General features: G+C 42.9%; 1 protein-coding gene across 3 annotated transcripts in view; it reads left to right on the top strand.

Moving 5' to 3' along the window:
- Positions 1-13,143, top strand: part of arhgef7a (Rho guanine nucleotide exchange factor (GEF) 7a) — a 42,314-nt gene that overhangs the window by 4,733 nt on the left and 24,438 nt on the right. For 2 of the 3 annotated variants that reach the window (XM_082507284.1, XM_082507286.1), the window contains exons 2-4: positions 1,721-1,869; positions 1,980-2,225; positions 7,423-7,506. In XM_082507284.1, coding sequence (XP_082363410.1) covers positions 2,061-2,225; positions 7,423-7,506 — 249 coding nt within the window. In that variant the 5' untranslated portion in view covers positions 1,721-1,869; positions 1,980-2,060. Of the gene's footprint in view, positions 1-1,536; positions 1,870-1,979; positions 2,226-7,422; positions 7,507-13,143 lie in introns of those variants that run through there. The other variant, XM_082507285.1, reaches the window with a different exon arrangement.

Consider the following 13,143-nt stretch of genomic DNA (forward strand, 5'->3'; position numbering starts at 1 on the left):
ATTTTTTAAAAAAAATCTATTTTTAAAAAAATTTATTTTAAAAAAGTCTAATTAAGAAGCACTTGTACCCATGCTGCCTCAAATTTATACACTGAAGACAAAGCAGGAGTTGTATTCATATTTTTGTGGGTTATTATTAATTGGCTGCTTGCTTACCTTGTTCACGCCGTGTTAGTGTAGCATGCAGCATATAAGCCACCAAGAGGTGTCTCGTAACTTAAGCCAGAAGGCATTCATGCGACGCTGAGAAGATTAGAACAGATCAGTGAATAGAGGGCGCCGCCTCGTGGCCAAAGTGGAAACTTATGCACTCCTCTGCTACAGTGCAGGGTGCAGTGGAAATATGAGAGCTCCCCTAAACGTTTTCCCTGTTGCCTTTGCAGGACAAAAGAAGTGAGAGAGCTAAATAATATTCTCTTGTTCAATAGCACCTTATTTACACATTATTTAATCACATTTCAATGTTCTTCCTGGTCAGTTTGATGCCATATTTGGCTCATTTTCTTCAACCCCCCTCACGGCCAGTTTAATGGCTAACCTAATATTAACATGGTTGCATGATAATGTTTCGGTCTGAGTTCTTTGTAGTTTCAATGTTTTTTAAGATCAGGTGGTTTTCCTTCATCTAATGAGTCTAATTATATGTTTTGAATGTGTGGACGGTTTAGGCAAGTCTTTAAAATGAGACACATAAGTCAGCGTTTATTTAGATTCTCAGTAAAAACGGGATCATCTGGTGGATTATATTTGTTGACAAATCACTCAATGTGTGCATTTCTCTAAAGGCATAGAATGAATAGCTGCCTGAGGGCATCTACTGAATCTATCACCTGTTGAGGCAGATGACAAACTCTTTTCGGTAGCTCTTCCATTAAACTCTTCTCAAAGCTTCAAAAGTGCAGGAAAAATAACTGGAATGTCCCCACCAACCTCTCTTTGGGAGATATTTTAGGACTATGTGAGGAGCTGGTGAGGAGGCAGAGCCTTAATGACACCTGTAACCCAAACCACGTTCTGTAAATACAAAGAGTATGAGCTGATGCCCTCAGGGTAAAATTCACAGTGTGCTGTTTACACTGAACCAAACTGTAAACAGAACAGGGCTATTTTTTTCTTTACCGGTAACACTGTTTAAAAGTAGAAGATTGGTGTGTGTGTGTGTGTGTGTGTGTGTGTGTGTGTGTGTGTGTGAAGCTAGCGTTTTACAGTGAATATAAAAGTTATGTAAAAAAAAAACATTTTTTTAAGTAGAACGACTTTTTATTTATTAATTTATTTGGTTGTTTTTTTTATGTTACCTCCAATATATATTATCCTGACCCCATAATTGAGGGCTACACCATAATAGTCCATGCAGCAGCTTGGCAGCATGTCTTTATGGATACATAGATCGGTGTTATGAAGGAGCTTCGGTGAAAATATATTTTATGTTACCTTTCTTCAGAGCTTGTCTTTTAAAGGACATCAGTAAGCCGATTTGTCTGCTCAGCTGCTTCCCATTTTTTTTTCCAACTGAGGCCTGTCCAAAAAAAAAAAACCTCCAAAAAACACACAGCTTACAGCAGATAACAACGGATAGCCTGTGGCGTGGTTATAATAAAAACGGATGAAAGGGCAGGATATGCAAAGCCACGCAGTAAAAGCCTATTCATGACACGATAAAAGTGCCCCAACAACTGGTTGGACAGGCTTGTCCCTCTCCTGTGATGTCATCCAATAGACAAGCGGCTGGCGGCTGCGATGCGCACGTATGCAGTCCACTGCCTCGACGCATTACAACGAACCTCACTTGACAGCTTTCCAGGTTAGAGGGGGGGAAACAGACTTGCTGAATTTCCACAAGCCAGCCGTCATCCGCATCCACCCGAGGTACAGTCCCCCCCCCCCCCTTTCTTCCCACAGCACACCCTACACACACACTCTCTCTCATATCATGCATCATATGGTTGGATTAACGCTGTTCCTGTTCTAACGCACAGATGACAGCGTAACCAGGGCGCTGAGCTGCTGAGATACCAAAACACAGCCGCTTTGTTGAATCGGATCTGCTGTGACTGGACATGAATTCGGCGGAACAGACGGTTACATGGTTGATTACGCTCGGGGTGCTGGAATCGCCAAAGAAGACCATCTCAGATCCCGAGGCATTTCTGCAGACCTCCCTGAAGGATGGGGTGGTCTTGTGTAGACTCCTGGAGCGGCTCAGCCCGGGGTCCACGGAGAAGGTAGGGAAATAGCCGACACTCACTCCCCGCTCTCCTCCGCATCCCCAACCGCCCGCCCGCGTCGGCGTGTCTCCGCGTTGCCCAGCACAGGGAAACCGACGCGGTTTGTTGTCTGGCCTCTCTTTCTGCCCACTGATCCATGAGGAAATTTCTTTTGTAGGTCACGGCAGCCCGTGTTATTGTCTGCGATGGAAGTACTATGGTTGCGCGTATGTCAGCGTGTAAAAAGAGGAGAAAAAGGGAGGGGGAAAATACAGGTCGATGTCTGTACCACCCAATAATAATCTGCTCTCAATAACGTAACACTACAGCAAAATGAAGACTGATCATTCTTTGGGAGCTGTTAGATGCTTTAGAGGCTTTCAAATAAAGGCCTCGACATATGCTTTTAATGCAGCTCTAACCACTCAGCAGATCTTTGCTATCGTTGAAAGAACCCGTTTTATTTTCTCTTTAATCCCGGCGGATGCGGCTTGTATGTCAGTGTATTTTGATAGTGCACGCCGATTGATCCGCCGGGGATGAGGGGCTTTATGTACACAGACCATTGCTATAAGAGTGGGCCGCCATTGACTGCAAAGGCGCATAGACAGCGATAGACCCTCTCCCTTTTTAAAGAAACAGCGCAGTGTTTGTGTCTGTCAGCTTACCAGCAGCGTCTGCTGGTTTCAGCAACAACCTGAAGGAGGCCATTTGTTTTCCCTCAAAAGAGGATGTGCTGCCGGAGGCTATACCTGCACCCTCACAACAACAAATTTGCCTGCCAATGCCCAAACGGGTTTTTCCATTTTCCTCCCTTAAAATGACAAATATCACTCTGGGGTGGAGGTTATGTTTGATCATCAAGCATGCAGGAGAACATCTGAGGGTGGCTAAAAGACAGCCTCCCCCTTTTCTTTTCTTTTCTTTTTTTTATTTATAGGCTACCTATCCTTATATGGTGATGGGTGGAATCCTGTGTGGGCAAATAATGTCTCAATAATGTTAAATCTACTTCTGTCACAATAATAATGTTCTTTATTTTCATTTAAGTTTTTTTTTTGTGTGTGTAAAGGCTTGCAGTGATAAAGTAATCACTTATGTGGCCACAGGTATGCCAGCATATGAATAATGTGCAAGCACCACATAGAGTAATGAGCTTTATTCATATTAATAGAAGGAAAACAAAAAACAAAACCAGATAAAAATATGTATTTTCTCTCTCTCGGGCTAATTCTTAACTGCTTTCAGATCCAATGAGCCGAAACTGTAAATGAATAGAAATATTATTATTATTATTATCATTATTGTTATTACGTTTTTTTTTAAACCAAAACATGCACCAGCCAAATAATGACATATTAGCCAAGTGTGATGAAGGAATTTTTAATACAGTGTGTCTGCTAAATTATTATGATTAATATACACTATCCAAGGAACAATTTTTATTTGAAAAACAACTAAAACTATGAAATGAAGATACTTTATCTATCTACCTATCTGTCTTGACATGTTTACATTTTTTTAATAAGTAGGGTGTCTCTCTGTGACCACAAATTCAGGCTGACCAATCACTATCATTCTGGGCTGCACTGTACAGTATGGCCATGCCAAAATCGGAAGATGTGTGGCACAGCTGGACCATATGTCAGTCGTGATAGCTACCTAAAAAGCCGAAGATGTGAACAGGAGATAGCCCTTTCCATGTGTTGCAGCCCGTGCTAACATTTTACGAGGCCCAAGAGAAAAACAAGATACATTTTGCTCATTAACAGTTCAAGTCACACTAGCTGCACAGAACAAAGGCATGGGGGGCACCATAGTGGATTTAAACTTAATTTAAATTCATGCAGTGACTCCCCATTGATACACCTGTTTCCTTATTTTATGCTTGTGACCAGGTGTGTCTGCATTGCTCTGCCATCACAAGTGAAATTTCCATTTGGTGCTAATAAATCTTGAAGCGTGGCCAAGAGAGAAAAGTTACTACACTCACAGGCCGTTTATAGGAACCCCTTGCTAGAGTCATATTGGCCTCCCGTTCACCTTCAGAACTGGCTTAATTCTTCTTGGTACAGATTCATCAAGGTGCTGGAAACATTCTTCAGAGATTTTTGTCCATATTGACATGAACTCGAGACATATTTGCAACAGATCCGTGCATATGTTGTGACCCTACCATCTGAACGTCACAACAAACGCCGAGCCTCATCAGACCAAACGTTCTATATTTAGTGAGCTCATGTGAACTGGCACCTGAAGTGGTTTTCTGCTCCTGTGGCCCATTTACCTGAAGGTACACTGTCTGGTGCATTCAGAGATGCTGTTCTGCATACCTTGGTTGTAACAAGCAGTTATTTGTGTTACTGTTGTCTTCCCAACAGTTTGAAGCAGTCTGTGCATTCTCCTCTGACCTCTGGCACCAACATGATATTTTCTCCCAGAGAACTGCCACTCACTGGATATTTTCTCTGTTTTTCTGTCCTTTCTCTGTAAACGTTAGAGATGGTTGTGTGGGAAAATCCCAGTAGATCAACAGTTTGTGAAATACTCCGAATAGACCAGCTCCTCTGGCACCAGCTAGTGTTCCCCATTTAAAGTTGCTTAGATCATCTTTCTTTCCCATTCTCATATACAGATTAAACTTCGGCAGGTCCTCCTGACTATGTTTACACCCTTAAGGCACTAAATTGCTGCCATGTGATTGGCTAATTAAATATTTGCAAAACAACCAGTGGACTTAATAAAGTGGCCAGATGTGCCACTAGATACACGCTAGATACAGCTGCAGCCTATTACAGTATGTTTCACAGAGGGATTTCCCTCCTTAGTCTACTGTGTTTTTACAGCACATATCAGGGCTTTATACTAGTACCAACCATCAAGCATTAACTGCCCCCACAAAACAGCTGATTTGAAAAAAAAAGTCACCTCAGAAAATTACAGTTTCCAACATAAACAAGCGTCCTGTGAAGAAGCATATTACAAAACTAATGAGAAGTGTTTGATGTTGTGAGTTTTTTCCTGTGGAACCTTCACTCATATACCAGATCCTTGAACTGGTACTCACCTTGAATACTCTGTCATTTTACATTTGACATTTTTACATATATTGATAAACTTAGCAGAAAGGTAAAATATAAAGTTTGGTCAATGATTTATTTGTTGTAACAATGCTCCTTAGCAATAAGTCTTACACCTCTGGAAGGCCTGTTTATTTCCCCTTAAATGGTGCGAAATTTATAAGAAAAATGCTTTTGTGAGTTGAGAGGCAGAGTTGAGTATGTAGCGTATTTTGCTACTGACTCTTGTTTTGAGCTTCTGGCATTGCAGGTACCGACAATCAGGTGCCTGATTGTCAGTACCTGTGAGCATGGACCCTGCTACAGCGGTCAGTTGCCGTCTCCTCCAAGCATACCACATTTGACTGATCTTGATAGGGCCTGTGCCAAAGGGCAACTTCAAGCTAATGTTTCACCAAACCAAGGTGCAGCATTATTTGGAGTGAATCTTACTACCATTTCCAAACTGACTTCCATATAACAGAGGATGTCAGAGACAGGCTACCAAATGGGTATCCCAAGAAGATGACACCACATGAAGACTGTTTTCTCAACCTGTCAGCACCTAGGAACCACAGGCAGTCTTCTACAGATTTGAAGTCTAGGTTTGCAGGACAATATGGCCGACGACTCGCTATCTAGACAATTTCTGGTCTCATAGAGCTGCCGGGAGGCCTGCCTTTCACTGTCAGGCTCATTTGCGCTTTTGTTTGCAACATGTGCACTGGAACCTGGATGCGGAAGAACGTTATGTTCAGCGATGTGTTCATATTCTGCTTTCAGCATTTGGATTATTGGCTCAAAATGTGGAGAAGATATGGAGAACGCTATGCTGATTGATGCACCAATAGGGTAACAGCTTTTGGTGTATGCAGTGTGATTGTGAAGGCGGGCATCTCCCTCACTGGAAAAACAAGGTTTCCTTTGAAATTGCCTCCAGGTCACTGGAGAGAGCTTGAGATGAGATTCTGCAACCAGTAGCAATCCCACATCCCCACAGTCTGAGGCCAAACTCTATCGTCCAAGATGACATTGCTCACTCCCACAGAGTGATGTATATCAGACACTACTTCAAGAATTTGCGAGTGGAGAGGATGGAATAGCCCCTGTGGGATCAGCCTGGATGTGCTGCTCCTGCCAGAGTGACCAACACAACCACACTGGCTGACTTGTGACAAATGCTGGTCGAAGGCTGGGACGCCATTCCACAGCAGTTCTTCCACATGCTACTGGAGCTCCTGTTTGTTAAATGAATAAATTGTTAAACTGCCAACACGTGTTGTTTTTATTAGACTTCAATCATCCAGACCAATAAACAACACCAAACAAGATCCAATAGCAGAATAAGCTGTTTGGCACTGGCAGAGGGGATCTGGCGAGGGCAACAACACACTCAACTCTGCTGCTCAAACCGCAAATACATTTTCCCCACAATTATGGCAACATTTAAGCAAAATAAACAAGCAAATGTCCTTAATTTTTGTGCTAAGTTCATTCATATTTCTCTGCAAGTCAAATAAAAAGAAACGGCAGTACAGGAATGCTGCAGATATGTTTGACCAAGAACGACTGCTAAGCTTGATTTCATCTATAAAATGTACTAATCAGTAGGCTAAAATAGAATTTATTTTATTAATTCTATGTATTTTTTTGTTAGTAGATTGAACTTTATCATCATGAAGATGATCATGTTTTGAATATTTTACTGATTCAACATAATTTTGCAGTCCTTTGGATAAAATCATATTTTTGCTTACCGACACCGCCCACTATTTTTGCCTTATTTTATTATTCTTCTTCACGAATTTAAATGGGACAGGAATAAAAACCAGTGCACTCACATGCTAAAGCAACATCAGAAGTTGGTGGGGTGGGGAAGACGGGGAAGGGGGGCATCCCTATTTGTCTACGTCATTTCCCTCGACCCAGCGCTGCACTCTCTTCCACTTCCCCGCTGAGAGGGGGGGTTGTGTTCAGCCTCCCGGAGTGTCAGGCCCGGTCAGTGCTCACACACGGGAGACAGTAGAATGCGCGTCGTAGAAGAAGAAGGAGAAGAAGATAGATTTTTAAGGCAATGAAAGCCGCACGCAACCGCAGTGAGAGAGGCGAGCGTGAACTGGAAGTTTAACTCCTGACCAGCGTTTCCGTTTTTTCAGGTTTACCAAGAACCGAAGAACGACGGCGAGTGCCTGAGCAACATAAAAGAGTTTCTGAAGGGCTGCACGGCTTTCCGCGTCGAGGTGAGTACCCTCTCGGATTTATTTTAGGTGTGCGTAGAGGGGATTGCAATCACTTAACCACGTAGAGAAGCTGTATGAAACGTAGAGTTTGCATGTTCAGGAGGAGACAATGGACAATGCGTCCATGGAGTGGAGGGACGGAGCCCCTGACAGAGTGGGAGGAGGAGTGAATTAGCAAGCGAGAACAATCACCCATCGCTCGGCTGAGAGCTTTGTTTTTTGTTTTTTTGTTTACCGTAAGGTGGATGCATGTGCAGTATTTTAGCCACTTCGGTGGGCTCTGATTGATACTGTGGAAATATCCACGTTCCTCACGCGCAGTCTCAGGAACGTGTTGTGTTTACGCTGTCTGATTAATCCAGATAGCTTTGTCCTCGGGCTCATGCGTGGCTTTACCCTCACCACCATTTCACACTGGCCACCCTATAAACATGTCTCTGAGAACAAGTCACTGAGGCTGGGGATGGTTATGTAAGCCAGTCTTGTCCCAACATGGTTATTAACGCGTTATAATAATAACAATAATAAGGTGTAAAGTCTTAACATGTCCCCGGATTAAGCACCTCACTCCTGGGCCCGTGTAGAAATATCTGGATAATTTTGTATAATTTCCAACCCCACTCGTCTGCAAATTAAGGACAGAGTGCTGTTTATGGCTGAGTATCAGCTGGGGCATAGAGGGGTCATTGAACCGTCCCACTCTGACAATGCAAGTCAGTGTTCCTCAGCATTGCTTCTCCCTGGTGAGTCTTCCAGCTACAGAACAAGAGGAGGAGCTGGGGGAAAAGCACTGTCAATTTGAGTGTGTGAAACATGCCATTTTAGTAGTAACAGACGAATGAAATGCAAGTAAAGCAAGCTGAGTGCATGCATGGCTTTATTGGTAAAGACCTTTGCTTTGGCTGACTGCAGGGACAGGTCCTGACAGCAGTGCTGAGCAAGGATCTGTGTTTCTTTCTCGTATAGTCCTCATCCTATCTCCTCTTTTGTGTCAGGCTGTTACTTTACCTGAGGATGAACCACTCACAAATACCACTTTTTTCTTTCTTTTTTTTAAAGGATGTTCAATCCTCGTGTGCACATGTGTGATCAGCTGTTTGCAAACTGTTTTTGAGTGAACTGTAGAGAGCAGGATTACAGTAATTTGGGACATGGGAGTCCTACTGCTCACCAGCTGCAGGGCAAAGATGGATGTTATCCAGAGCACTGCTGGCTCGGACCCCGGGTAACTGGTCCGATGGTAGATTAGAGCAGTGGGCGCTTGCATGTTAAAGACGGGGGGGGGGGGCACTGTGCTTTTGCAGTTCTGGCCGACCTCTTTTAAATAGAGTTAAGCTGGACACTTGGCTGAGTGGGGACATCCCAGATTTGCTGCGGTCCCATGTGTGGTTGAAATATCTCACCAGGAACGATGTCGTTTCGATCTGATTTTTAATAATTCTGCTTAGATGCTTGCGACCACGTCTGATATTTGGACGCCTGCTGTTACTTATCCATCAACATTAATGCCTTTGACCACAGGAAGAGGAATCATCGGAGTTCCCATAACCCCTGTGGTCCCTCAGAAAGAGCAAACTTATCCCATCTAGCTACCCCGATAAAACTTAAAGTTCCATATTCCTACAGAAGTGATGATATCCCAAATAGAATCTGGAAAAGGCAAAGCGTTTAGGATTTAGCGTTTTATGTATCTGTGCCATCAAACTGCAATCTTGGTACCAGCTTTTTGAGTGCTTGCCACAGAGATGAGCTCAAGATGCAGCTTTCCTGGAGTCCAGCATGGTTTATTTAAGGTTTCCAGAATATCAGTGTGCTTCGGCTTCAGCTTTGTTCTGTTTAATGTCACTTGGTTGAAAGCTGAAGAGACAAATGTTTTTTATTTTAATTCGTCTTGTTCTTGTGCCACATTAAAGAAAATCAATAGGTTTTTGTCTTTTTAAGCAAGAAATTGTAAAGCAAACGCTGAAAATCAGACTTGTTAGCCTGGTCTTTATTTTCAGTGGATTTCTGTGTTGTGTCAGCTGTCTGAGGGTCTAAGCAGAACCTTGGCAATACGGCCCTTTAATGATGCTATAGAGGAGGAAATACAGTTAGTACAGCTCTCATTACCCCTCTGGCCCCACTGGAATAGTAACACTATGCCAACCCGGAGACTAATAACAAATCCACCTGTCTACACCAAGTGGCAACCCCCTGGGCTGAAAAATGAAACCGGTGAAGTGGCAAAAATTCCTCAAATGACCACTGAAGGGTGTTGAAAAAAGAAAGTTATAGACTCCCATGTTGAGACACCCATTTATAGCAGAAATAAACATGTTTAAGACCAGCTACAAAAAACGTTTTATGTCCCTATAACTGATGTCTTAAAAGCTTGCATTAATAGGGGTGTTACAGCTGCTACCTGTCTGCTAGGATTTGCCAAAACCAATTCATATCAGTGAACTGAACTTAATTGTATTTGTGTTGTTGGTGGCATTAGGAGTAAATGCTACCATTTTATAATAGTTACTCAGCACCAGGTATCTCTCAAACAGTCTATGGTTGCTAGTGTTGGCTACAGACTGAATATAAGTGATGGACACAGTGTTTGGGTCTGAAACATGAAGACAAAGCGCGAGGGCTTTAAACCTGGATCCTCTGCAGTGGCCGACTGGGTGACTCTGGTTAGTTCTACAGTTAAACAACCCTTAGATCCATTGATCTGCGATCTCTGCAAACACTTTCCTGATGACATCATGGGTTCGATTGCTAATCTTACTTCTTAGGACAAACGTGATGATGATTTCGTAAACTGTTGTTCCCATTAGAGTCAGAATTGATCATGCAGTCTTACTCAGACTGGGCAGGGATAGCTCAGTAGGTAGAGTGGTGGCCCCATGATCGGAAGGTCGGGGGTTCGACTCCACTGAACGGCTACCCTGAGGTACCCCTGAGCAAGGTACCCCTGAGCAAGGTACCGTCCCTACACACTGCTCCCCGGGCGCTGCACTGGTGGCTGCCCACTGCTTCACTGGGTGAATGGGTTAAATGCAGAGGAACTATTTCCCTATGGGGACTAACACGCACACTTTACTTTTTTTTTTTTACTTTTACTCAGACAGCTCCACTCCTCGTTTGTGATGTCTGGTTTCAAAACACCAATTGGGTAACACTCTCCAGTCAAGGCATCAAAATGGGTGAAGTTACAGTGGCTTTGCTCATCTTTTATATACAGTCTGTAGGCTACGCTGATCTGATAAGTTGATTTCGGTTTTATTGTTAAAAATTATCTAACAGTTTTAAGGCACTAAAAGCGAGTGAGATCTTTAAAAAAGGCATGTATCGTGCTATTTAAAGCCTTCAATTTGCTGTAAGCACCATGAATCTGCAAGGCTAAAGTAGCTAATAAGATTTTAAAAACTCTTGTTGGTCTGTAAGCTTGACTTTTTTGTCAGGGGCCTTTTGTCCTGAGTACAGTCTTCATGAATTCAAACACATGATCAGCTGGATTGAGATCAGCTGACTGACTTGGCCAGTGAAGAGTTGTTTGTTGCTGTTTTGCCAAACAGGAAACTGCTTAGCTGCCTTGCCTGTAAGTTTACAGCATCTCTAACGCTGTCCGCCTAATATGAGCGCTTTTGTTTCAGAGTTTTGTTTCGGTGTTGATTTGTTTTCAGTATAATCTACTCGACTCATCCTTCAGTCTCATATTACACGTAGTATATATGGACCAGGTTGTTCTATCATCCTGTGCAGATAACTGCTCATTTCCTCAGCTGTGACGGTGTGAGAGCAAGTGTATCACTGCTGTAGCGTGCTGAGTCACAGAAGGGTGTTGGACCATTGTTTCAGCCTGCGGGGATCATTACCTGGCTATGATGCTGAGGCTCAGCAGACAAGTCGGAGCTCGTCACGTTAGTCATGTTAATGATCGCCGTGCAAAAATCTTTAATATACATAACTCGTCATGTTTCACCGTGAAGCAAAAGCTGTTGTTTAAACTGAAGAAGAAATCTTAAGGGTCTAAAACTGAATCTTAAGATGTTAGAGAAGTGGCAGCGAGTCTTGTAGCTTTTAATCACAAGCACACAAACACCTACATACTCTATGTTCCACACCACTCACTCAAACAGTCATCCACATTTTCCCTGAGGACATGTCTACGATCAGAGCGGAAGATGAAAGAGACTTGTATCTCACAGCCGCTCATCCTCTGTGCTACCGAAGTGAGAGTAACTAATCACTTGGAGGCACTGCACAGGAAGAGATAGCCTAAGTCATCAACAGAGATACAGTCACTGCCATTCATACTAGAGAGGCCAGTGTCAGGGTGGTGGTGGGACAGACAGTGCTTTTTGTTGTTGTTGTCACGAAATTCCATGAAAAGAGCCAAATAAGGGATACTTATCACATCAGTCTTCTGATTCTTCTGCTCACGTTCATTCTGTTTCATTTACATCTGTATTTCCTTGAAATTACCAGATTGAATAAAGGATGTATTACAAAAGAGGTCAAAGACGTATTCAGTTCATGTCATTTTCCAAAACGGTTAGATGCTCTAGTTTTTTAGTAAACGTCACTCACACAGTAGACTTCACACTAGCCTGAGGAATTCTGATTGAAAATGTTGTAAACAACATTATGTTCCCTGCTTATGTATATTAAATGCAAGGTCTGCAGTTTCTGTCACTTAAGGCGTTTTCACAAATGTACTGCAGCCCACACATTAAGGAGTTGATGTACGAAAACGCACTGATCAAAATGAAAGGATGTGACACTGCAGCGGTTAGCATCATATCCTCACAGAGACGGTTGTGGGTTCAAATCCCCCAGCTGACTGAAGCCTTGCTCGGTGGAGTTTGCGTTTTCTCTCAGCCTACCTGAGTTCTCTCTGGGTACTCAGGCTTCCTCCCGAAGGTTAAAGACAAGCAAAGTAGGTTAACTGGTGATTCTAAATAGGCCATAGATGTGAATGTCAATGGCTGTCTGTCTCTATGTGTTCGCCCTGTGACGAACTAGCAGCCTCTCCTGGCTCTTAGCCACTGAGCTGGGAGAGCTTCCAGCCCACCCGTGACCCTGAAGGGAAACAACAGTTAAGAATAATGATGGCTGGAATGGATGAAAATGAAAAAAATAATTCTATATAAAGAAAATTATTATTATCTTTTTGTGATTTTTGCTAACAATAATAAAAATACACATATTAGCTATTTGGCGATGTTGGTGTCTGCATTTATAACAGCTGATAAGATAATAATTACACCTCATACACTCCCCTTCTGGTTGTCTGTCTATGTATGATCCCCTGGCACTACAGCTTGTTTGTTCTCGTTTTTCTGTCCCACCCAGCTTCCCTTTTTCAATTCATTGACTTCTCATTACGGTTAGTAGATGGGGATCTGCTCAGGAGCCACCACCAGTCCCCAAATTGCGGCTTCAATTCATGCTTACGCCATCTGCCATTATCTACTAGGAATGCTGTCCAACCTAATTGAGGATGTGGTCCCAGCTAGTGAAATGACAATCTAAAAAAAAGTAAAGAGATGTGAGAAACACCCTTCAGCTATGTAATGAGTGCTGTCGTTGCATAGTTTATCCACCAGAGGGCACTCTGCTAAAACGAGCCGAGTTAGGCAGAACTGTTTTAACAGTAGAACA

This window comes from Aulonocara stuartgranti, assembly GCF_965226115.1.
Source record: "Aulonocara stuartgranti genome assembly, chromosome: 16".
NCBI lineage: Eukaryota > Metazoa > Chordata > Actinopteri > Cichliformes > Cichlidae > Aulonocara > Aulonocara stuartgranti.